This window comes from Pangasianodon hypophthalmus, chromosome 24, assembly GCF_027358585.1.
Source record: "Pangasianodon hypophthalmus isolate fPanHyp1 chromosome 24, fPanHyp1.pri, whole genome shotgun sequence".
In the NCBI taxonomy this organism is placed as follows: Eukaryota; Metazoa; Chordata; class Actinopteri; order Siluriformes; family Pangasiidae; genus Pangasianodon; species Pangasianodon hypophthalmus.
Window position 1 is genome coordinate 1,778,591 of NC_069733.1, and position 26,368 is coordinate 1,804,958.

The window sequence follows — 26,368 nt, forward strand, 5'->3', positions numbered from 1 at the left end:
TATTAGGCAAGCTAAAAGAGAAAGCTGGCAAGGATTTTGTAATGAAATTGGAAGAACAACTCCAGTAGGTGATGTGTGGAGTATGATAAAGAGAATGGAAGGTAGTAAGAAAGAGTGCGAATATCCAGTATTAGAGTCAGAAGGAGAAATAGCTGTAACGGATAAGGACAAAGCAGAAATGTTGGTAAAAACATTTGTACAGATACATGGGTCAGGGAACTTAAGTGAGGAAGGAAGGAGGAGGAGAGAAATAACAAAGAGGAAAAATCTAGGAAAGTTGGAAAGGAGTGGGGGAATGGAAGATCAGCCAATTAACTTCCCATTAACCTTAAATGAATTGAAAAGAGCAATTTGTAACTCAAATAAAACACGTTCGTCTCCAGGAAAGGATCAGATCGGGTATATAATGCTGAGACATCTTAAAGATGGGGCTGTGGGAAAAATTTTAGAATTATATAATAGAGTGTGGGAGGAAGGAAGACTACCAAAAGAAGCTGTAATAATTCCTATAAGAAAGCCGGGAAAAGACCCTTCAAAACCCTCTAATTACAGACCAATAGCCCTCACATCGAATGTTTGTAAAATTATGGAAAGGATGATTACAGAAAGGTTGACATATTTACTGGAAAAGAAAGGAATAATATCTAAATACCAAAGTGGTTTTAGAAAAGGAAGAGGAACAATGGATCCTATTGTATGTTTGGAAAATGAAATTAGAAAAGCACAGATAAATAAAGAATCAGTAATAGCAGTATTTTTCGATGTCGAGAAGGCGTATGATATGATGTGGAGAGAGGGACTTTTGATTAAACTAAAAATGATGAATATAGGTGGGAGAATATATAATTGGATGAAAGGCTTTTTAGCGAACAGAAGTATCCAGGTAAGAATAGGGAATGAAGTGTCAAATATATACCAGACAGAAAATGGAACTCCACAAGGGAGTGTAATAAGTCCATTAATTTTTTCTATAATGATCAACAATGTTTTTAATCAAGTAAATCAAGGTATAGGAAGATCTCTTTTTGCAGATGACGGGGCACTATGGAAAAGGGGAAGGAATATTTTATATGGTAATAGGAAGATGCAAGAAGCAATTAGGAAGGTAGAAGAATGGGCATATGATTGGGGATTTAAATTCTCAGTGGAGAAAACTAAGACCATAATTTTTTCTAGGAAGAGGGTTGTCCCAGAAGTGAGTTTGAAGATGTATGAGAGATCGTTGGAGAGGGTGAAGAGTTTTAAATTTTTAGGTGTTTATTTTGATATGAAACTTACATGGGCTGAACATATAAACAAAATGGTTGAGAAATGTCAGAAGTTGTTAAATGTCATGAGATGTCTAAGTGGGGTGGAATGGGGGGCAAGGTTTTCTTCATTAAAAACTATTTATGTAGCACTGATCCGGTCTGTATTTGATTATGGTAGTGTGGTATATGAATCAGCATCAAAAAACTTGTTGGAAAAACTCAATAAAATACAAGCTCAAGCTATGAGACTGTGTTGTGGAGCAGTAAAGACGACACCCATTCCAGCTTTACAAGTCTTGTTAGGAGAGATGCCACTAGAAATTAGAAGGAAACAGTTAATGATCAACTACTGGGCTAACCTCCAGGGGCATAAAGAAGAACATCCTACGAAAATGGTCTTACAGAAGTGCTGGGAACAAAAAAAAAGGTGTAGAATAAGTTTTGGGTGGAGGAGTAAAATATATGTAGAAGAAATGCAGGTAAATAGTATCAAGATAAGCCCAACAGTTTTAATTCCGGAATATGAACCATGGGTTTATGTGACACCTCAAATAGATTTGTATATGTTGGAAGTCAAAAAAGCAGAAAGAGAAATAGACCTGTCATCTGCATTTTCAGTATATGTTAGAAACCAATATACCCAGTATATACAAATATATACAGATGGATCAAAAGATCCAGAGCATCAGACAACTGGGGCTGCTTTTTTAGTTCCAGGCAGTGGAATCAAGGGAATAAAGCGAACTTCAAATCATTTGGCAGTCTATACTGCAGAAATGGTAGCAATTCTTTTGGCATTGCAGTGGGTAGAGGAACATAAACCTGGGAATGTTTTAATTTGTTCTGACTCAGTATCAGTCTTAAAGAGTTTGAGATCCTTTAAATCTAGCCACCAAGATACTCTCTTTAGTATATTACAAATACACTCAAGAATTGTTCAAAATAATATTTCAGTCAGTTTTATATGGGTTCCTGCACACATAGGAATAAAGGGAAATGAAGAGGTGGATAAATTAGCGAAACAAGCACTACAGAGAGAATCATAGAGATTCAAGTTCCGTTAAGTAAGTCAGAGATTAAGGTTTTAATTTGGAATAATGGAAAAAGGGAAGATTTTTTAACAGCTTAATCAATAAAGTAAGTCAGAAGATAAAATGTATAGGTAAATCAAGGAAAGAAGAGGTTATTTATAATAGAATAATGTTAGGTCATTCAAATTTAAATAGCACACTTAAAATTATAGGGAAACATCCAAACGGATTATGTGAACAATGTCATGTTGAAGAAACAATACCTCATGTGATTCTTGAATGTATTAAGTATGAACAAGAAAGGAACAATATGATAGAAGAAATAAAGAAAAATGGAATTCAACAACTAAATTTTAAGGTTTTAATAAAATGGTCAAGTGAAATTAATAGTAAAGCTTTCTTTGGTTTTATTAGGGAGACGGGGCTGATAAATAGAATCTAAATCTCTGTCTGTTCCACACTCCGGAGCAGAAGGTGGTGGTAATGCACCTATTACTCTGGTTAAAAACCAAGAAGAAGAGTAAGATGGAGGCCAGCAGCACTATATTAAAAGCTCTGCTTTTCCTCACATTTTCTGTTCATCTTTCTTCAGCAGGTGAGTTTAGAAATGTGTAGAAGCTCTCAGTTCATTAGAAAGCTGTGTGGTGTAAATGTGTGTGTGTGTGTGTTGACTATAAGTATAAATGACGCAGCTCACATTTACTGAAATACGGAAGTTTGATGTTAAACGTGTTACACATTTTAGTTGATTAGTGCAAGATTGTGTTCGAGGTAACGTTTATTTTTACATTTTATGACTGTAGTTAAACAGATACAAAATGGCGGAGTGACACTGAAGGAGAAGGCGTTTAGCTTTCGATTTCACAGCTCCATCTACCCGATAAATTTTTACACACTTTATTTTTGTTTTTACAAAAAGTAACATTCTATAAAAAAGAAAGGAAAAAAAAAGAATTTACCCCCCAAAAACAACATTTTTCTATACAAAAAATATAATTTACTCCCCAAATAAAGAGGCAGCGGTTGCAGTCATTGTGTGTGTTAGTGTTTACACTGTTTTAGGGCGTGATCTCTGCAATGCGCATGCTCTAAATCCTACCTAATAGATTCTTAGCAATACATTTTACCCCTTTACTTACTGCAAAGTACTTTTTAAATGTAATATTAAAATGTAATATTATACCTACTTATTTCAGTTTTAATTACTGCAGATTTTATAGACCTGAAATTAAAAACTAATTCTATTCATGCTGTTTAATTGCTCACAGGGTTTAATGGCAATCATGTCAGTATTTTATTGACCAAACTCCCACACACTTACATTAACGCAATGTTCAGGATTTCAAACTCCAAATGTCCAAACTCTCTCCCAGCTGTGTGCACACGTCCTGAAGCTCCTCTTCTCTCTCACTCGGTCAATCTGTCACTGTACCTGTAACACTAAAGACTAAAAAAGAGAGATGGATGGAGAGAGAGTGCAGCATTGATAGAGAGATGGATGGAGAGAGAGTGTGTGGCATGGATAGAGAGATGGATGGAGAGAGAGTCTATCCATGCCACACACTCTCTCTCCATCCATCTCTCTATCAATGCTGCACTCTCTCTCCATCCATCTCTCCATCAATGCCACACACTCTCTCTCCATCCATCTCTCCCATCAATGCTGCACTCTCTCTCCATCCATCTCTCCATCAATGCCACACACTCTCTCTCCATCCATCTCTCCATCAATGCTGCACTCTCTCTCTATCCATCTCTCCCATCAGTGCCGCACTGTCTCTATCCATCTCTCCATCAGTGCTGCACTCTCTCTCCATCCATCTCTCCCATCAATGCCGCACTGTCTCTATCCATCTCTCCATCAATGCTGCACTCTCTCTCCATCCATCTCTCCCATCAATGCCGCACTGTCTCTATCCATCTCTCCATCAGTGCTGCACTCTCTCTCCATCCATCTCTCCCATCAATGCCACACTGTCTCTATCCATCTCTCCATCAATGCTGCACTCTCTCTCCATCCATCTCTCCCATCAATGCCGCACTGTCTCTATCCATCTCTCCATCAATGCTGCACTCTCTCTCTATCCATCTCTCCATCAATGCCGCACTGTCTCTATCCATCTCTCCATCAATGCTGCACTCTCTCTCCATCCATCTCTCCATCAATGCTGCACTCTCTCTCCATCCATCTCTCCCATCAATGCTGCACTGTCTCTATCCATCTCTCCATCAATGCTGCAATCTCTCTCCATCCATCTCTCCATCAATGCTGCACTCTCTCTCCATCCATCTCTCCATCAATGCTGCACTCTCTCTCCATCCATCTCTCCATCAATGCCACACACTCTCTCTCCATCCATCTCTCCATCAATGCTGCACTCTCTCTCCATCCATCTCTTCATCAGTGCCACACACTCTCTCTCCATCTCTCTATCCATGCCACACTTTCTCTCCATCATCTCTCCATCAATGCCACCCACTCTTTCTATCCATTTCTCTATCCATGCCATACTCTCTCTCCATCCATCTCTAAGGTTAAAGAGATTCATACTAAAATCCTTCATAATTTTTACCCTTGCAGTTTATTCTTATCTTAATTTATGGAAATCCAACTGTAATGTTCTTTCTCTGGCTCTGAAGACGAATCAATGCCTCATCTATTTTTTTTTTTTTTTAGCTGTCCCTATTAAACCTCATTCTAGACCTCACTACTTATTTTTACTTCATTCACTAACTTATTCAATATCAAAGAAGAAATGGTCCTGTTGCTTTTTTTTTCTCCTTGTATGCCGCCTTGTCATCCCTCGTACATGTTATATTACGTTCCTCAATGTGTGTATGTTGTCTCTTTGTTATATAATGTTGTATGTTTTGTAAAAATTGAATTAAAAAAAAGTCTGGCCCAATGTCCCGCAGCGCTACTGGATTGGTAGAAATGTGGCCCAGGTGTCGAGTAAATCCAATCAGACTTGCTTTTCGGTGTTTGTGAGCAATGCAGAAATGGAGCAGCGCCTGCATTCACTTCCACAGTGAGAGGAAAAGTAAGAACATATGGAGGATGAACAACTCAGTTAGCAAAAAGCACAATGCACTCGGCCATATAATTTCGCTCACACGCTCTCGCACACACACCTTGAGATGACGACTGTTTTCACTATATTTTTTGCATAGTTTTTGTTCAGAGCACTAAAATTTTTTTAATAATGTACTAATATTAAACACCTGTTAAGTTGCTAAAACAATTTCAACTTTTACAGGCATACACACTCTGCAGTACCTCTACACTGCCCTCACAACAGGAAGAAATGTCACTGCTGTAGGTCTGGTGGATGGAGAGCAGTTTGTGTCCTACGACAGCAACATCAAGAAGCTGATCCCAAAGACAGAGTGGATAAAGAAGGTCGAAGCTGATGATCCACGTTACTGGGAGAGAGAGACTGACCGTGCACAGGATCAGCAGGAGTTTTTCCAAAACAATCTGGCTACAGTAATGCAGAGCTTTAATCAAACTGAAGGTGAAGCACACATACACACAGTCTGTACACACACGCACACACATTTATTAAATACACCACAGAAAAAAAATACAGCCTAATACAGCACTTTGCAAAAGTGCACCCTATATTTTAGTACAAATTTTGTTATAGATGTTTATTTTATGACTTCTTATTGAGTTAGTACAAAAACATTGAGTCAGTACAGAAACATTTTATATTTCTAATCATTACTTTTCTAGCTAAAATAAATCTCACAGAGAAATGCATTTATGTCAGTAAAGAAAGCAGCATATTAATGTAACAGAGCACTTTTCAGACGAAAACCAGAATGAAGGCTGCTGGATTTTGCTGCAAAAACAGAAGCATGTGTGACAGTCAGAGTCTCCAGAAGACAAGTGGTAGATTCTGTAACATGCTCAGAAAAAAAACTTACAGCTCAATTCCTTATAAACTGCACACACTGTACCAGAGTCATACTTGTCAACCCCGGGATTCTCCCGTATTTAACCATTCTATCCCGCTATCATCCCGTTTAAATATTTTGCCGTATTTCTCCCGTATTTTTAATCTTTCTATAAAAAAAAAATTCCACTGGGTGTAATTGGTATGTTTGCTACATTCGCCTCCGGTAAAGCAGGTGGCAGTATACAGAACATTAGCTGTAATATCTATAGAACTCACTCAAACGGCGGTCTTCCGGCAAGATGGCGCACTGAGAAGTCACATTTGTTACGTGCTCTCACATTCAAATCCCGAGTTGGTTCAGTTTGACAGGTTATATTCCATCTTCACCTAATTCCCTAAGTTAAACAATACCCCAAGCTGTTGAGGGCATGATTGATGTGGAGGAACATTGTCACGCAATGGACATAACCGTAAGTTCAAGCAAAAGGGAATGAGGTGCTGACTCTGACCCACCCACACCGTGTAAACCCCAGAAAGGAAAAAAAAACAAAAATCCGGTAGAGAATGAGGAAAATGAAGTGTCCAATTCGGTTATACTGGATGCGATCAAAGCACTTGGAACCAAGGTAGATGTTCAGCATGAGGAAATAAGCATGCAAATGAAGCAACATAGTGCTAGCTTCGCCAAATCCGTCCAAATAAATGCACAGGAGTTAACAGAATGCAAAGACAAAATCAAAATGATGGAGAAGCAAATTGAAACACTCACTGAAGTCAGTATTGATCTGAAAGTTTGTGTGTTGGAAGAGGAACGGTATAAAAGAAGGTGGTGTCTTCGCATAAAAGGTCTCAAGGAGAACTCCAGTTAGCGTATAAGAGAGGATGTGATTCAACTTCTTGGCAATATAACAACGGAGTTTGCTGCTAACATGTCCGAGGCTGTGGATGTCGTGCATCGGGTGGGAAGGAAGGAGGCCAGCCGTCCCAGAGAGGTTATCATTCTCTTCGCCCGCAGGATGGTCCGCGATGAAATATGGAAAAGAACCAAGACGTCTTCGGTATGCAAGGAAGCTGGCATCCGCTTTGCGGAGGATGTGACGAAAGAAGATAGCCTTTTAAGACGTGAGTTATGGCCAAGAATCGAACAAGCCAGAAAGGAAGGCAAAGCAGCTGGCTTTAGAGGCCCATTTGGGTACATCGAGGGTAAACGTATTTCTTGAGAGGGTATTAACTGTTTCTCGTTGATATGAGGTGAGGTGGACTGAAAAGGAAACGGGACTTTGTTTTCTAGCCCACAAACTTTACATTTTTGTCTGTGCTGCTGTCAGACTGCACTCTTATTTTGGTTAATTTCAATTTATAGTTCTATTATCTGTTTAATCGTTCATGTTCACGTTAAAATCTAACATCTCGTTTTCGTCCTTGAATTGTAGGGGTTTAAATGACTCTGTTAAAAGAAAGGCGGTTTTTTTTATTTTGCAAAAGTCAAAAATCACACTGTTTGTTTTTACAAGAAACTCATTCAGAGTCGGCAGATGCGGCCTTTTGGAAAAAGCAGTGGGGGGATGACATGTTATTCAGTCATGGGACAAGTCGGTCTGCAGGTGTCGCGGTAAAAGGATTACTCACAAGGCTGATGTATATGGCCATTGGCTCGCAGTAGTCTTACAATTAGATGAAATATTTTTCATTATGGTTAATGTGTACGGATATAATGTCCGCACCCAGAATAAGGATCTTCTGGAGACAGTAACAAATATCATAAATGACCTCAAAGCTAGATATCCTACAGAATATGTTTTAATTGGTGGTGATTTTAACATGACACCAGACGAATATATGGATAGACATCCTTCTAAATTTAGTAGTTCTCATATGAACTATATTACTCAAGACTTCTGTTTATCAAATTCATTGAGTGATATATGGAGAAAAGTAAACCCCACTTCCAGACACTTTTCATGGTTCAAACCAAATGCCACTTCAAAATCGAGAATCGATTATTGGCTAGGATCTGATACTCTTTCAAGTTATTAACCATAGATTTTTATGAATTTTTTTGGGATGACCTAAAATATATTTTGTTGGAAGCTTTACATGATTGTATAAGGAATAACGAATTATAACCAACTATGAAACAAGGCCTTATAATTCTGATACCAAAACCAGGTAAAGATAAGAGATTATTGGATAACTTGCGCCCCATAACACTTCTAAATACATATTGTAAAGTGTAAGAAAATAGATCATTTAGAAAGTTTAAATGTTGATAAAAATCTAGTGAAATGTAGATTAATAATGAACAATTGGTTACAGAGAGACATAATGATATTTGGTAGAATTTTATTATCGAAAGTACAAAGTCTTTCTAGATTCATCTATCCATGTTTTTCTTTAGCAGTGCCTGCTAAAAGGATAAAGGCGATAAATAAGTTAAATTTTGATTTCATATGGAAAATGAGAAGTCATTATATACGTAAGATCGATATGATTAAAGATTATGAAGAAGGTGGTCTTAAAACAATTGACTTTGATATTATGAATGGGGTCATCAAACTTAAATGGTTGCAGTCTTTCATAAATAATGAGTCTTGATTTTGGTTTGAAATTCCTACAACAGTATTCAAAAAATGTGGTGGTATTAGTTTTTTGTTGCAGTGTGATTTTGAAATTTCCAAACTAGCTATAAAACTTTCTGCTTTTCATCAACAAGTACTATTATTATTGGAAACTGATCTTTAAACACAATTTTAGCCCACATAACATGTCCATCTGGAATAACAGGTGTATTTTGGTGAATAGAAAATTTATGTTTATTGATGATTGGTGGAAGAAAGGCACTGGTCACTAGCACATATTATGGACAACTTAGGGTGTATATTGAGTTATGATGCTATTTGTGGTAAATACAATGTAAGTTGCTCCTGTAAAATGTATGATAAAATCATTAAGAGTATACCGTTACAGATGATTAAATTAGTTAAGGTAAAATATTCAACGATAAATCCCAAAATACCTGATCTTATGATAGAAAATATTAACTTTGCTAATAAAAAATGTTCTAACAGATTTTTGAGGAATTGTCTGTCACAAAGTTGTTTTCCAGGACCTGTAAAGAGATCTTATATATTTTGTCATTATGATAAGGAAAGAGTGTCAGAAATTAGAACTAATTTTCTTACATTTCCTGTCAACCCTAAATGTAAAGAGGTGCATTTTAAATTTATTAATCACATTTACCCTGCAAAAGAAATCTTGAGATATACTGGGGACACAAATATATGCCACTTATGCAAATTGGAGATAGAAACAGTTGAACACTTGTTTTTTCAGTGTAACTTGGTACAAACATTCTGGAAACATTCAGCTGGATACAACAAAGGATACCTGTAAGACTGATCCTCTCATGGGAAATTGTTAAGTTTGGTTTGTCATTTAAAGATAAAAAGTCATCTTATGTAACAAATAATTTGTTGCTTTTACTGAAATTTTACATTCATAAATATAAATTTTTCAAAACTAACCCTAACCCCACAATTAGTGTTTTTTAAAGAGGAATTTATAATATATTTGGAGACGTTAAGAAGGATGAAAGTTCCAAAGCAAGGTATTTGTATACTTTATTAGAGGATTTTGGCGTCATAATGTGAGAGCCTCTTATTCCCCTACATTTTCTGTGTTTGTATTTTTTTTTTTTTCTCCCTAATATTTTGTATTTTATTTTATTTTACATTTATTTTGTGATATGGTGTACAGAGTGTGAAGGAAAGTTGTGTATATTCTCAGTCGTGATATGTAAATCTCCTAGTTATGAATGCCTTTCTGTGTTGCTCAAAGCATTGAATAAAAAAAAATAAAAAAAACTCACTCAAATGGCACCTGCCAATAAAACAAGTAGAAGAAGAATAGCAGTCGAAGAAGAAGAACAGCATGGAGGAACGTGAGAGAGATGACGTTGGAGTACCTGCAAAAAAGGCGAAAACTTTTTGCAGGTATCTTGGTGTGTGTGAACCCCCCAATTGAGTCAAAACGAAAAGTAAACATATTTTATTTTTTATTATTAGTATTTTTCTGTTTATGTATTATCATTTAGTTTTTTATGTTTAACTTGTTAATACTCTAAATCCCTCACAACAGGTTGTTTGTTCTTTCACTGTTAAAATCCAATTGTCAATTAAAAAAAAAAAAAAAAAAAATCTTGGTGTGTGTGGGGGGGACGGGGGTGTGGTTGTTGGATTTCCCTTATTTTCAAATCCCAATGTTGACAATACTACAATAGCAGAAGACCACATTGGGTTCCACTGCTGTCAGCCAAGAACAGGAATCTGAGGCTATCATGGGCACAGACCCATCAAAACTGGACAGTTGAAGATTAGGGGGAAAATTACCTGGTCTTTTCCAGTCTTCCAGTTTGAGTGAGTCGGTGCCCATTGTAGACTTACATTCTTGTTCTTGGCTGACAGCAGTGGAACCTGATGTGGTCTCCTGCACACAGGATAGTTTTTGTTTTTTGCACCATTCTGCATAAACTCTAGAGACTGTTGTGTGTGAAAATCCGAGGAGATCAGCAGTTTCTGAAATACTCAAACCAGTCCATCTGGTATAAACAACCACGCCACGGTTAAAGTCACAGAGGTCACATTTTTCCCCATTCTGGTGCTTGATGTGAACATTAACTGAAACTCTTGACCTGTATCTGCAAAATATTAGTCATTGTGCTGCTGCCACATGATTTGCTGATTAGATAACTGCATGAATGTGTACAGGTGTTCCTAATAAAGTGGATGGTGAGTGTATATCTGAAATACCAGTCCAGTAGTCCACTGATTCCACATCCAGTTCCATAGAGACCTTATCGTAAAGTAGGGGCTGACTTATTGACCTCTAACAGAAATTTCTGGATTATCTCTGACTGTAACTCACTAAACCCAGATGTGTGTGTGTTAAATTCAGCTACAGCAGAGAGTCATAATAGAGCCACGATAACAAAATAACAATTACAGTGATCTGAATTCCATCCAAAAAAAAGAGTAAAAACTACATCATAGACCATAATCATATGTTCTTCATCAATAAACATGCATGAGGTCCATCTTTTCCAGACGTGGAGTAACAACAGAAGTGTTTACTGATGACCTGCAATTCAGTAATGCCAGTTTAATGAGTTTCTCCAAAAATAACAGGAATTTTACACACACAATGGGAAAACTCAGTAAAAATTGTAAAGTGGCTGTTGAGGGAGGACAGTGGAGGTGATTTTAATAAACACTTCCTGTTTCTCACAGCACACCACTGGAGTGTGGTTACTCACCTGCTGAACTCCTACTGAGACGACGTCTTTGCTTTAAATGACCTGTTAAAGACGATCTCTGTGAAACAGAGGTGTGGCTGTTCAGTTGTGTTGATGGCTGGTGAAACAGCTCTGTGTAATAAACCTGCTGAAGTAACACGTAAATACAGTTTCCTTTCTGGCATCACCTCATGATTTATTGTGATAAATAAACAAGCACAGAATAATACAGATGCACAAAATAAAGTTTTGTATTCTCAGTAGTACGCAGTGGTTTTGTAATATCGAGGAAACAGCAGCAGATAATTATATCCTCAGAGTCCCTCGGGCTTTATTCCAGACTGCATACTATCACACTAAATAGCTTCTCTGTACCCCTTTAGTCTTAAAATTCCTCCAGCTTAAGTGATCAGAATGTGTTTGGACTTTACACACAGAGCTGTGAATCCATGCAGTGTAGAAGCTCACAACACAGGTGTTATGAAATGTTCTTTTGCAAATAGTCTTCAATATCATTGTTCTACTAGAAACGACAAAATGGAAAAATGACCGAGGGCAAAAGGACGAGTAGAAAAACAGTGTAACAGTTTGAGTTGAGAGTGTAAAAGGAAAAGAAACTCATCTGAACTCAACTGAATACACTTTGTGTAATGTGTGTGTGTGTGTGTGTGTGTGTGTTACTGCAGGAGTTCATACACTACAGAGGATGTACGGCTGTGAGCGTAATGGTGAGAACACTACTAGAGGATACGATCAGTACGGTTATGATGGAGAAGATTTTATCAGTCTGAATCTGAAAAATGCAACCTGGACTGCAGCTAAACGTCAAGCTGTGATCTTTACAAACAACTGGGATCCTAGAGGAGAAAAGGCTAAATACTGGAAGGACTTCCTGCAGAATGACTGTATTGATTGGTTAAAGAAGTACGTGTCTTACGCCAGAGAGACTCTGGAGAGGAAAGGTAAAGTGTGTGATCTGCTCTGTTACTGTAACTGCAGCTGTTAAACACACACCCACCCACACACACACACATTGCACACACGGATAACACTCTCCTTCATTACAACACACACACTCCGATTGTGTACACACTCCAACACACTCCTTTACTGACACACACTTTGATAATGTACACACTAATAACACTATTTCACACACACACACAGGCTCTGATAGTGCATACACTAATTACACACTCCTTCAGTACAACACACACACAGTAACCACACACAAACGTGCACACACTAACAACACACTCCTTCAGTACAACACACAATTTGATAGTGAACACAATAATAACACACTTTCACTTCAACACACAGACACTCTCATAGTGTACACACTAATAACACACTCCTTCTCTACTACACACACTCAGTGTGCACACTAGAATCACTTTCCTACACACGTACACACACTGCGATAGTGTACACAGTAGTGACACACTCTGTCCCTGCAACACAAACACACACAAACACACACGTACACACACTAGTGTCAGAATCAGAATCACCTTTATTGCCAAGTACCGTGGGTTTACATGTACAAGGAATTAATCTTGGTGTACTGGTGCTTAGTAATAACAGTAAAATACAAGAAATAAAAATAATATTAATATGGTAAACATTGTAAGGTAAGATAAGAAAGTAAAAGAGAGAAGAGAAGGTTATGAAATGAGAAGCATAAATATAAAGAAAATAAAGAAAGAAACTATAAAGCTATGAGCATATAATGAAGAAACTATAAAGCTATGTGTCATTTACATTATAAATGAATAAATCTGACAGAGTGTTTTAATATTTATGTCACTTTGTGTCTCTGCAGTTCGTCCCGAGGCGTCAGTGTTCCAGAAACACTCGACTCCTCCGGAGGTGGTGTGTCATGCTACAGGTTTCTTCCCCAAAGCACTGAATATCACCTGGCAGAAGGACGGAGAGGAGGTGCATGAGAACGTGGAGCTCAGAGAGACGTTACCCAACCATGATGGAAGCTTCCAGAAGAGAAGCATTCTGACAGTTCCAGCTGAGGAGCTGCAGAAACACACCTACACCTGCGTGATTCAGCACAGCAGCTTGGAGAAGGAGTTAGTCTTAGAAGTACCAAAAAGTTCCGTAAAACTACAGATTTACAGTGAAAGCTGATTTATTATCTGCTGCAGCAATAAAGACTCTGTGCTGATTTAACAGGTGGAGGATCAGATGGAGGATCAGATGGAGCACCGATTGGTGTCATCGTTGCTGTAGTCGCAGCTCTCGTTGCTCTCGTTGCCGTTGTTGCTGGAATTGTGGTCTGGAAGAAGAAGAACTCTGGTGAGAGGAGGAAGGAGGCAGATGTGAAGTTTTCAGAGAACAGATTTACACTTTCTAATTCTTGAAAGGGGATTTGATGAATATTTTGCTAATTTTTAAGTTTAATTGATAAATTAGACACGACAATATGCTGATATTGACTAAATGTCTTGTGAAAGCAAACACAGTACACAGATTTTATAATAACTGTCTGTCCATCATCTGTGTTTCAGGCTTCAATCCTGTTCCACCCAAACCCTGGAAGTGACCCTTTATGATCCATAAATGATGTTTAAATCCAGTGCATTATTTAGTTGCAGTGTTTAGTTCACTTTGTGATGGATTTGAATGTTTTACAGCCTCTGAAGGAGATTCTTCCTCCAACAACTCTTAAAGTGGGACTGTGTGTCTTCCTGCTGAACTAAGACATGATGATGTTTACAGTGTAATATGGAATAAAAATCTGTGTGTGGAGCGAAAATCCAGCAGAAAAGCCTGTGCTAACATTAAACCTCAGCTCAGAGCTGATCCTGTTTCTTTCTGTGTGTTTTTCTAGGAGAGAGGAGGAGAGGGAGTGGAGGAGACGGAGATGAGGAGACGGAGATGAGGAACACAGATGAGTAAAGATTCCCAGTAACGGCATCATCGCAAGAAATGCCAGCACAAGGGGCACCAGCTTCGGTGGCAGAGATGGCAAAGAAAGAAAGAAAGGTCTACATATTAAACCAATTGTGGAAGGACATACAGCTTTTGTTTGATATGAAGTTTGGATGATGAAATACCTGATTAATGCACAATTCTATCCCCCGCATTTAAAACTTCCTGCTGCACCAGCGCCATCTTGCGGCCGCTGATGATGACGGTGAGATTTCCACGGAGCTCTGTTACATAAAGCACTGACTGAATTATTCATTATTTGTTTCTGCCACTTGGCATATAATGTGTGGAAATATGACTGTGTACAGGAAGGAGTGTGTGTTTGGGATCCAGTAGAAAAGAGGTGCTTCTGCTACTTTGTGAAGCACACACACCTTGAGATGACAACTGTTGTCACTATACTTTTTGCATAGTTTTTGTTCAGAGCATTTCATTTTTTTTAATGATGTACTAATATTAAGCACCTGTTAAGTTACTAAAACAACTTTTACAGTCACACACACACTATGCAGTACCTCTACACTGCCTTCCCAACACGAAGATATGTCACTGCTGTAGGTCTGGTGGATGGAGAGCAGTTTGTGTCCTACGACAGCAACATCAAGAAGCTGATCCCAAAGACAGAGTGGATACAGAAGGTCCACACTGATGATCAGCACTTTACAAAAGTGCACCCTGTATTTTAGTACAAATTTTTGTTATAGTTGTTTATTTTATGACTTCTTATTGAGTTAGTACAAAAACATTGAGTCAGTACAAAACATTTTAGATTTCTAATCATTACTTTTCCAGCTAAAATAAATCTTACAGAGAAATGCATTTATGTCAGTAAAGAAAGCAGCATATTAATGTAACAGAGCACTTTTCAGACAAAAACCAGAATGAAGGCTGCTGGATTTTGCTGCAGAAACAAGCATGTGTGACAGTCAGTCCTTATAAACTGCCACACCAGAGTGATCAACCGTGTGCTCATATAGTTTTGTGCATAAATTGTGCGTACACATGTTTCTAGGCATTAAATGGGATTCATCAAGTTTTGCTCATGTGTGATGTGCGTATATTTCCACACACACTCCTGACCATGTGCATGCAGGAGCCTAGTGGTAGAAAAGTGTAATAGCAGATAAACTGATTTTAAGTGACCTCTAACAGAAATTTCTGGATTATCTCTGACTATAACTCACTATACCCAGATGTGTGTGTGTTAAATTCAGCTACAGCAGAGAGTCATAATAGAGCCACGATAACAAAATAACAATTACAGTGATCAAAAGTCCGTCATAATTATATGTTCTTCATCAAATAAACATGCATGAGGTCCATCTTTTCCAGACGTGGAGTAACAACAGAAGTGTTTACTGATGACCTGCAATTCAGCAATGCCAGTTTAATGAGTTTCTCCAAAAATAACAGGAATTTTACACACACAATGGGAAAACTCAGTAAGAATTGTAAAGTGGCTGTTGAGGGAGGACAGTGGAGGTGATTTTTACAAACACTTCCTGTTTCTCACAGCACACCACTGGAGTGTGGTTACTCACCTGCTGAACTCCTACTGAGACGACATCTTTGCTTTAAATGACCTGTTAAAGACGATCTCTGTGAAACAGAGGTGTGGCTGTTCAGTTGTGTTGATGGCTGGTGAAACAGCTCTGTGTAATAAACCTGCTGAAGTAACACGTAAATACAGTTTCATTTCTGACATCACCTCATGATTTATTGTGAATCCATAAACAAGCACAGAATAATACAGATGCACAAAATAAAGTTTTGTATTCTCAGTAGTACGCAGTGGTTTTGTAATATCGAGGAAACAGCAGCAGATAATTATATCCTCAGAGTCCCTCGGGCTTTATTCCAGACTGCATACTATCACACTAAATAGCTTCTCTGTACCCCTTTAGTCTTAAAATTCCTGCAGCTTAAGTGATCAGAATGTGTTTGGACTTTACACACAGAGCTGTGAATCCATGCAGTGTAGAAGCTCACAACACAGGTGTTATGAAATGTTCTTTTGCAAATAGTCTTCAATATCATTGTTCTACTAGAAACGACCAAATGGAAAAATGACCGAGGGCAAAAGGACGAGTAGAAAAACAGTGTAACAGTTTGAGTTGAGAGTGTAAAAGGAAAAGAATCTCATCTGAACTCAACTGAATACACTTTGTGTAATGTGTGTGTGTGTGTGTGTTACTGCAGGAGTTCATACACTACAGAGGATGTACGGCTGTGAGCGTAATGGTGAGAACACTACTAGAGGATACGATCAGTACGGTTATGATGGAGAAGATTTCATCAGTCTGAATCTGAAAAATGCAACCTGGACTGCAGCTAAACGTCAAGCTGTGATCTTTATAAACAACTGGGATCCTAGAGGAGAAAAGGCTAAATACTGGAAGGACTTCCTGCAGAATGACTGTATCGATTGGTTAAAGAAGTACGTGTCTTACGCCAGAGAGACTCTGGAGAGGAAAGGTAAAGTGTGTGATCTGCTCTGTTACTGTAACTGCAGCTGTTAAACACACACCCACCCACACACACACACATTGCACACACGGATAACACTCTCCTTCATTACAACACACACACTCCGATTGTGTACACACTCCAACACACTCCTTTACTGACACACACTTTGATAATGTACACACTAATAACACTATTTCACACACACACAGGCTCTGATAGTGCATACACTAACAACACACTCCTTCAGTACAACACACAATTTGATAGTGAACACAATAATAACACACTTTCACTTCAACACACAGACACTCTCATAGTGTACACACTAATAACACACTCCTTCTCTACTACACACACTCAGTGTGCACACTAGAATCACTTTCCTACACACGTACACACACTGCGATAGTGTACACAGTAGTGACACACTCTGTCCCTGCAACACAAACACACACAAACACACACGTACACACACTAGTGTCAGAATCAGAATCACCTTTATTGCCAAGTACCGTGGGTTTACATGTACAAGGAATTAATCTTGGTGTACTGGTGCTTAGTAATAACAGTAAAATACAAGAAATAAAAATAATATTAATAAGGTAAACATTGTAAGGTAAGATAAGAAAGTAAAAGAGAGAAGAGAAGGTTATGAAATGAGAAGCATAAATATAAAGAAAATAAAGAAAGAAACTATAAAGCTATGAGCATATAATGAAGAAACTATAAAGCTATGTATCATTTACATTATAAATGAATAAATCTGACACTGTTTTAATATTTATGTCACTTTGTGTCTCTGCAGTTCGTCCCGAGGCGTCAGTGTTCCAGAAACACTCGACTCCTCCGGAGGTGGTGTGTCATGCTACAGGTTTCTTCCCCAAAGCACTGAATATCACCTGGCAGAAGGACGGAGAGGACGTGCAGGAGGACGTGGAGCTCAGAGAGACGTTACCCAACCAGGATGGAAGCTTCCAGAAGAGAAGCATTCTGACAGTCCCAGCTGAGGAGCTGCAGAAACACACCTACACCTGCGTGATTCAGCACAGCAGCTTGGAGAAGGAGTTAGTGCTGCCTGTGAGAGGTCGGAGAAACACTTTCCTCTAAAACTACAGATTTACAGTGAAAGCTGATTTATTGCTGCAGCAGATAATAAAGGCTCTGTGCTGATTTAACAGGTGGAGGATCAGGTGGAGCACCAGTTGGTGTCATCGTTGCTGTAGTCGTTGCTCTCATTGCTCTCATTGCCGTTGTTGCTGGAATTGTCGTCTGGAAGAAGAAAAAAAAGCCTGAAGATCAAGTAAATGAAGTCATTTAAAGATATAATAAATGTACATAATTTCATATTCATATTACATTTAATATTTTTACAGTTTAATTAAGAAACCCAGTATTGCCAGTGCTCTCAACTCACAGAATTTATATTTAGTAGAACTTTGGGTTTTTTTTTCTGAAGAAGATCAGTTACAGAACAGTTTCTTTAATAACTGTCTGACTGTAATCTGTCTTTCAGACTCTCCGGAGTGATGCATGATTTCCTGCGAAGGTGGTCCAGTTCCAATGTTACATCCAGGAGGCGGAGTCTGAGGTGTGACTACAGACGTATTTCATACTTATCCACGAAGAAAGTGTAATACAGATTTTCAGTGTTTATCAGCACTTCCTGAGTTTTGCAATAGTAGGTGATTTATTACTGGGTCTAAAAGTACAAGCTTTTTATTATATAAGTTGAAAAAATCTCTCTTACTATATCAGCAGCGAATGTGTGATTACCTGTCAATTTCTATCTTCACTTCTACTGAGAAAAGAATGGAAGTGTAAGGGCAGTGACTGAGACAGTAAAATTGGTTGAAAAAAATAGGTATAAACTATCGTTCCGTTCCTTTAATCAGGTATTGTAGGTTTGTAGGTATGTAATTACACTGACATGGCAGTGAGGGGGGGAGAGGGGGTGCTGGTACAAATGTAGACAAACAGTAAAAAAAAGACAAAACAAGCATTTCATAATATCCAACAAAGAAGATACAAACGCTCAGCCGGGGCAAAACAAGACTTCGCAAAGAGTGAGCGAGAGGCGGAGGCTTAAGTAGTCCCGGTAATAGGCTGCAGGTGAGCTCGTAATCAGTGCTAGGTGCGGGGTGATGGGAAATGTAGTTTCGAGGGGAAAGTCAATACTCGGGTGATGGTGACCTCTGGTGACGATCAGGGGGAACCACAGAGGCCGGATTCGTTACAGAAACGATAATAGCGTTTAGAGGACATGGGTTTTTTTTTTGGGTTTTTTTGTTCTTTTCTTACCAGGTCAGTCACCTGAAAATCTGTGTGTAAAGTCAATTTGATCTGATTTTGTGCACTCAACTGGACATTGATCACCTTGTAATAAATCACCTACTTTTCGTTTTTTTTTTTTTTTTTTAACCAAATAATATGCTTTCTACTTTTTTATATAATATATTTTTTGGTAAATTTCCTGATAAATCTGAAAATAAATATTACACTATGGGCACTTTTTAATTTCATTTTAAAAAGTGCATAACAAAGAAGTGTGTGTGTGTGTTTTTTTTTTACTCTTTGATTCAATCAGTACAATCTATAACACTTGGTCAGCAGTTTGGGTGTGTAATTTGTAGTAATCTACACAACACTGTCTGAATCTCACATAACATCTCTTTTAGAAATTGTGAAACAAAAATTCTAATAAATCAACAATTCCCTTTATTTAGTATATAAATTAGGAACTATAGTATATTTTGTGTTATTCTAGTGCAGCAACACAACATAGCTCAACAGCAGAACAGCTCCATTCCATTTCCTCATCAAAACAGTTCATTTTAATTTTGTGACAAAGTTTACCTTAACATGGAAAATGAAAAGGATAATTATTTATGATATAGGTATTCTGATGCCTCCTGATATATTGGGACAGACTTAACACTAGGCAAAGGCAGGCAACCGCTTTGGGCCCCCAGAAGCCAAGGGCCCCCTAAAAATACAAATAATATATATTTTTCATTATTAATGCTAATTAACATATACTGAAAATTTTAAATATTGATGTTAAAACACTGAAATGAGGGCCCCATTCCTATAGTTTGCCAAGGGCCCACAAATCACTTAATCCACCCCTATATCAGTGTTTATCAACCCAACCAGGTACACTTTTATCTAGTGAAGGCATTACATTTACATTTACACTGATGGCATGTGGTAGATGCCCTTATCCAGAGCAGAAGTGGTTTCTCTCTCCACTCTGAACCCTGTCTGAAAGCCTAGTCGAGAGGTTGATGTAGTGTGAAGAAACATACAAGTCATAGATTTTTTTGTTGTTTTTTTTAATGCCAAGTGCTAACTGAAGTACTTCCTGAAGAGCTAGGTGTTTAGTTGTTGTTTGAAGACAGCCAGTGACTCAGCTGTTCTGACATCTAGGGCATAAACAATATTTAAAGTCTGTTGGCTGTGTTTTACTTAGAAAGTAGTAAATTATTTAACGAATTCATTAGTAACAGCGTCATAATTATGATACATCCATATAAAATAAAAAGTAGACCTGTGTAGTCCTGTATTGTATGTCCTTGTGCATTGTTATAGATATTCTTTTATTTATGATTATATATGTAATAATATGAGGCCATGATGAAAGAAAGTGCTTCCTATATTGCAATTTTATATTATATTTTATATTTTATATTTTATATATATATATATATATATATATATATATATATATATATATATATATATATATATATATATATAAAATCTCCTCGCACGGTGATTGGACACTGATTAAAAAATGAGATGATTGGACGATAAGAGTTAAGGATTAGCCAATCACTGTGCAGGAGGCGGGATTTACGGAAAACGGGTAGGACAAGAAAACGGGGCGTTTATTCAGACAGGATGGGTTGTCAAAGTCCTTCCTGTATTGTGTGAGAGTTGAGAGGGCGTGAAGTCTGTTCCGGAAGTTACATTTCAGAAGTAAGACTCGTCTGAAAGCGGTTTATTAACGTTTTACTGGCTTTAGTAGAAAAGGCGCTAATGTTTACATGTACAGTGGGCTGTGTCTCATTTCACCATGGAGGAGTCATTATAAATCTCATCGCTTCTGTATAACGCTGCTGAAGACTGAACATACACCGGGTGAGATCCTCATTTTACTCCACTGCTGTGGCTATTGAAATAACAGTTTACACTTATAGCACCCTCACTCTCCACACTTTACACTTACAGCACCCTCACTCTCCTCACTTTACACTTACAGCACCCTCACTCTCCGCACTTTACACTTACAGCGCCCTCACTCTCCGCACTTTACACTTACAGCACCCTCACTCTCCGCACTTTACACTTACAGCGCCCTCACTCTCCGCACTTTACACTTACAGCGCCCTCACTCTCCGCACTTTACACTTACAGCGCCCTCACTCTCCGCACTTTACACTTACAGCGCCCTCACTCTCCGCACTTTACACTTACAGCGCCCACACTCTCCGCACTTTACACTTACAGCGCCCTCACTCTCCGCACTTTACACTTACAGCGCCCTCACTCTCCGCACTTTACACTTACAGCGCCCTCACTCTCCGCACTTTACACTTACAGCGCCCTCACTCTCCGCACTTTACACTTACAGCGCCCTCACTCTCCGCACTTTACACTTACAGCGCCCTCACTCTCCGCACTTTACACTTACAGCGCCCTCACTCTCCTCACTTTACACTTACAGCGCCCTCACTCTCCTCACTTTACACTTACAGCGCCCTCGCTCTCCACACTTTACACTTACAGCGCCCTCGCTCTCCGCACTTTACACTTACAGCGCCCTCGCTCTCCGCACTTTACACTTACAGCGCCCTCGCTCTCCGCACTTTACACTTACAGCGCCCTCGCTCTCCGCACTTTACTGTTTTAATGGGTTTTTTGTTTTTTTTACTGGTTTTACTGTTTTAGTGTACACTTCAGTGTTTAGTGCCCTTACCCTGTACACTTCAGCATTTAGTGCCCTTACCCTGTACACTTCAGTGAATTAGTGCCCTTACCCTGTACACTTCAGTGAATTAGTGCCCTTACCCTGTACACTTCAGTGTGTTAGTGCCCTTACCCTGTACACTTCAGTGAATTAGTGCCCTTACCCTGTATACTTCAGTGTGTTAGTAACTTCCCCTTGCTGTTTCAGAGTCCTCAGAGTGAGACGTGAGCCATGCCTCTGTTCCGTCAGGCCGAGGTCAGACCAGAGAGGGAGGGAGAGAGTGAGAGAGAGAGGATGAAGAGGAAGAGTCATCATAAGTGTGATGAGGAAGAGGAGGATGAGCCTTCGTCACTGAGGCGTCTGTGTGTCTTCAGCCTGGCGGAGAACATGAAGGACGTGTGGACGCAGGACTACGCTCACAACTACATGGATCACTACTTTTTCCGATACGTCATGGGGCCCTTCAGCCTACTGCGTACGTACCTGTGTGTGTGTGTGTGTGTGTGTGTGTGTTACAGTTTTTTAGTGAACTCAGGCTGTAGAACACTGACGGTCTCCTGCAAGTGTGCAACTCTGTTGTTGTTGTTGTAGTTGTTGTTGTTGTTGTTGTTGTTGTTTACAGCAGGAGATCTGATCGAGGAGCTGCTGTGTGTTCTGTCTCAGAGGAAGCTGCTCTCTCGTGCAGCTCTGCATCTCCTCCTGCTGCCACAACTACACACACTCTCACTGTCACACTCCTGTAACCTTGTCACCGCCAACCTGTGCAGCCTGATCACTGTGCGCTGTCAGGTAACACACACACACACACAAACACACACATACACACTCTAGCAACCAAATTCCTGACTGTCATGTTTGCGGAATACAGAATGATGTATAATGTTGTCATAATGCGCGCGTGTGTGTGTGTGTGTGTGTAACATTGTCTGAGTGCTTTAAAAAAGGTTCCTGACTCCATCTTTATAGCAACAGAACAAAAAAAAAAAAAATTATAATTTTAATGAATCTAGAAAGTTACATATCTGCAGAATCAGTTTATCTTGTGGTGTTTCTCTGTCCTGTCCTCAGTCTCTGAAGTCTTTAGATCTAAGTGGAGCGCAGAACGTCTCCTCCGCCGCTCTGTGTTCCCTCCTCGGTGACCTGCCCTGCCTTCACTCGCTCTCTCTGGCTGGAACTCTGTGTGACCGAGCCGTGATTGCTACTGTGGCCCGGCGGTGCTCCCTGCTTCAGCACCTGGATGTTTCCCGGTGCCTCCACCTGCCCCCGGGCGCCCTGCTGCCCCTGGCTCTGCAAGGACCTAAACGTCTCACCAGCCTTCTGGCTTTGGACATTGGTTTAGGAGAGCACGAAGATGATGGACCGACTTCAGCTGCCTTCCTCCTGCTCGGCTTGTCCGGTCTGCTGCGGCTGGCGATAGAGAGTCTCGGGCACGCTTGTGTGATCATCCAGAATCGGGATTTTGCTGTGACTGATGGGTTTACCACCCGTGAGATCGTGCCTTCTCTTGGGGAATTATGGGATGCAAGAGTTCAGGAAAAAGAGCAGAGAGAGGATGAGGAGGATAGACTCACTTTGAAGGAGAAAATGGACAGATCCTTGAGTTTAGATGAAGGCAGAAGAATGGACACACCAAGGGGAAGTTTTAAATTACGTCTCCGAGAGGTACAGGGACTGAACCTTGACGGTCTGGATGCTGTCAGCAACTTGTGCCCTGATCTTCTCTCTGTATCTCTAAACTGCCATGACGATGATGATGATAAAGGTTCCTCCCAGAGCATACGTTTGACTCGGGGCTTGGCTCGGTGGTCAGGTCAGCTGAACTTCCTCTCCCTGCAGTTCTCCGGCCCACTCTCAGAGCTGGTACCTTCTCTGCAGGTTTCCGGTCCCGGTCTCTTATCCCTTACGCTGGAGGGGGTCCAAGCTGACGGGAACCTGCCTCTCATTTCACTCCTGCGTGCTTGCCCTAAACTCACCGCCCTCACCCTCCATGTTGACCCTCCACGTTCCAACCAGGAAGAGGATGATGATGACGAAGACGTAGAAGACTGGGATTTACCGTGTCTTCCACACCTCCGCACTTTAACATTAATGTCAGCTGGGTTACAGATTAAATTTGTATCACTACAGGCAGTATTTTCTCTTTTTTTTTTCCCTCTGTATTCGGATCCTATATACATCTTTATATTATATTAACTGACTGTTTTGTTCACACTGTTTCCAGTTTCTCTTTGGACGAGAGACAGCTGAAGCCTGTGCTGTGCTGGACGTCCCTGAAGAGGGTGCTGTGGTCCTTGCTGAGAGGCTCTGTGCAGCTCCACACACTGTCTCTAGTCGCTGCTCCATGTCGCCTGGATCCAGTGTTCAGACTGGTCCTGGATCGTCACGCCGAACCGCTGCAACGTCTCAGACACGTCAGTCTGCAGCGCTCCAATGTCACCATGGAGACGACGACGCGACTCGTAGACTCCTGCCGTCACCTGACCTCTCTGGATGTGAGCGGCTGCTGGTCTCTGACTCGGAGCAACATCACTAAATTACAGAGCCGAGTCAGGAGGAGATGCCGTAAACTCCACATCACATGGACATGAGGCAGAGAGGAAGTAAACAAACGATCAGGTTTTAACAATAAATTCAGGATCCGTTCTTTGGCCTTGAGAGTTTAAATGTTTGTTGTTGAAAATGAATTGAGTTGTCTGTCTTTTTAAAGACACCAGGCACTACAAATTTAATTCATGCAGTAAAACACTATCTCTTATCTCTTCTCAGATGTATAAATGCAGTGTGTGTAACTGTTTACAGTCAGCCATGCTGGATATCTGTGCACTTTTAACTTTAATATAACATGAATTGATAAGATTTTCATTTTAAGATGAGTCTCTTGTGTTTTTTTTTTCCCTCTGTTTTTACTGCTTTCACGCTTTTTTCCAAAGTTTTTCAGAAAAGCACCAAGTGACAAGCACTTTTTCACCTCCTCGCTAAACAAGTTGCATGTTGAGCGTCAAGTGAGAAAAACTTGGATGACAGAGTGTTGGTTAAAATTTTATCTTGTTAGTGATTGAATATGAGGAGATTTATGATTATATTTTATTGATAGTATTCCAATGTTTTCATTTTTACTTTCTTTTGACTTGTTGCATTGTTTTGGGGATCTTCACCAGTACATTACATGAGGTCCCACTTTAATTATGGCTGTGTACAATCAAGTCAGAAAAGCAATTGAAAATCTCTTGATTTTCAGCCTCCAAAGCTACAGCGAAGGTAAAAACCGTCACCAGAGTTATACCAATCTTTATTTCGTCTGCATTACAGATATGAATAAATCTAACATAGAACACGAGTTAGATTAGTTAGTTTTCCACTACTAGGTAGAGCTAGCTAGAAAAAGTGTGAAAGTAGCCTAGGGGAGCATCAAACTGAGAAAGCAGAGGCCTAATTTTTGTACTTTATTCAATGAGGCCACATTCACATGAATGAACCTGGCATTTTTAGTGTTTAAGAGGCAAGAATCCAAGAAAATAAACTTATTGCCTCTCCTATCACCAGATATCACACTTCTGTAATTATCTGCCATACGTTTAGTTTGATAAATATGTACCGAGTATGAGTTGGGGGACGGGAGCATTGTGCATCATTAGCACTAACTATACAGTGGATATAAAAAGTCTCCACACCCCTGTTAAAATGGCTGGCTTTTGTGAAGTAAAAGAATAAAACTAAGATAAATCATGTCAGATCTTTGCCTGCCTTTAATATGAAATGGCAATGTATACAAATAAAGCGAAAAATAAAAAAACTTACAATAACCTAGTTGTGTAAGTGTGCACACCCCTAAACTAATACTTTGTTGAAGCACCTTTTGATTTATTGCGTAGCCCGCTTCAGGTCACCCCACAGCTTGGATTCAGTTCTGGGCTCTGGCTAGGCCATGATCTTCTTTTGGTTAGGCCGTTCCTTTGTTTATTTGGATGTATGCATTGGGTCATTGTCATGCTGAAAGGTGAAATTCCTTTTCATCTCCAGCTTACTAGCAGACACCTGAAGGTTTTGCACTAAAATCGACTGGTATTTGCAGCTATTCATGATTCCCTCCACCTTGATAAAAGCCCCAGTTTTGGCTGAAGAAAAGCAGCCCTAAAGCACGATGCTGCCACCACCATGCTTCACCAGGGGTATGGTATTCTTTTATGGTGTTTTGACACAGTGAGTTAAAGCATAACTGGAGACATTTGCTTTGAAGGCTTCTCTCAGTGGAGTGGAGAAAACATTCACAGCAACAATGTCCAGTTTCAGAAAGGTTCACAAGTTGGTGCTTATCCAGCTGAACACTTGGAGCTGAAATAAAATGAAAGGTTACATGATTGTGGATAGTTTCCTTTTCAGAAATTCAGACTGTTATACACTCTGTGGCCAAATGTATGTGGACACCTGACCATCACATCCATATGTGCTTGCTGAACATTCCATTCCAGATTTAGTCCCACACTTCTGGGAAGGCTTTCCACTAGATTTTG

At 39.6% G+C, this 26,368-nt stretch overlaps 1 protein-coding gene across 14 annotated transcripts; it reads left to right on the top strand.

Moving 5' to 3' along the window:
- Positions 1–494: 494 nt before the first annotated feature.
- si:ch211-214j8.12 (uncharacterized protein LOC100000539 homolog) lies at positions 495–25,583 on the top strand. 14 transcript variants are annotated; one of them, XM_053229112.1, is made up of 8 exons: positions 1,956–2,876; positions 5,539–5,796; positions 12,160–12,435; positions 13,299–13,580; positions 13,661–13,806; positions 13,996–14,022; positions 14,122–14,207; positions 14,319–14,884. In XM_053229112.1, exons 1-7 carry the CDS (start codon positions 2,765–2,767, stop codon positions 14,185–14,187), a joined length of 1,167 nt encoding a protein of 388 aa, XP_053085087.1. In that variant the 5' UTR covers positions 1,956–2,764; the 3' UTR covers positions 14,188–14,207; positions 14,319–14,884. The 14 variants fall into 14 exon arrangements, 12 of the variants coding, with proteins under 12 accessions (XP_053085087.1, XP_053085086.1, XP_053085088.1 ...); XR_008300845.1 differs by having other exon boundaries at positions 1,958–2,876; positions 13,661–13,783; XM_053229116.1 differs by adding an exon at positions 5,198–5,322 and having other exon boundaries at positions 2,778–2,876; positions 14,122–14,884.
- The last annotated feature ends 785 nt before the right edge of the window (positions 25,584–26,368 follow it).

Excerpts from the sequence above, each read along its gene's own strand:
- si:ch211-214j8.12 (XM_053229107.1), top strand. The coding sequence starts at position 22,089 with ATGCCTCTGTTCCGTCAGGCCGAGGTCAGACCAGAGAGGGAGGGAGAG. Across the intron at positions 22,333-22,479 it reads GGGGCCCTTCAGCCTACTGC|CAGGAGATCTGATCGAGGAG; the intron begins GTACGTACCTGT and ends TGTTGTTTACAG. Across the intron at positions 23,948-24,078 it reads CTCCGCACTTTAACATTAAT|TTTCTCTTTGGACGAGAGAC; the intron begins GTCAGCTGGGTT and ends CACTGTTTCCAG.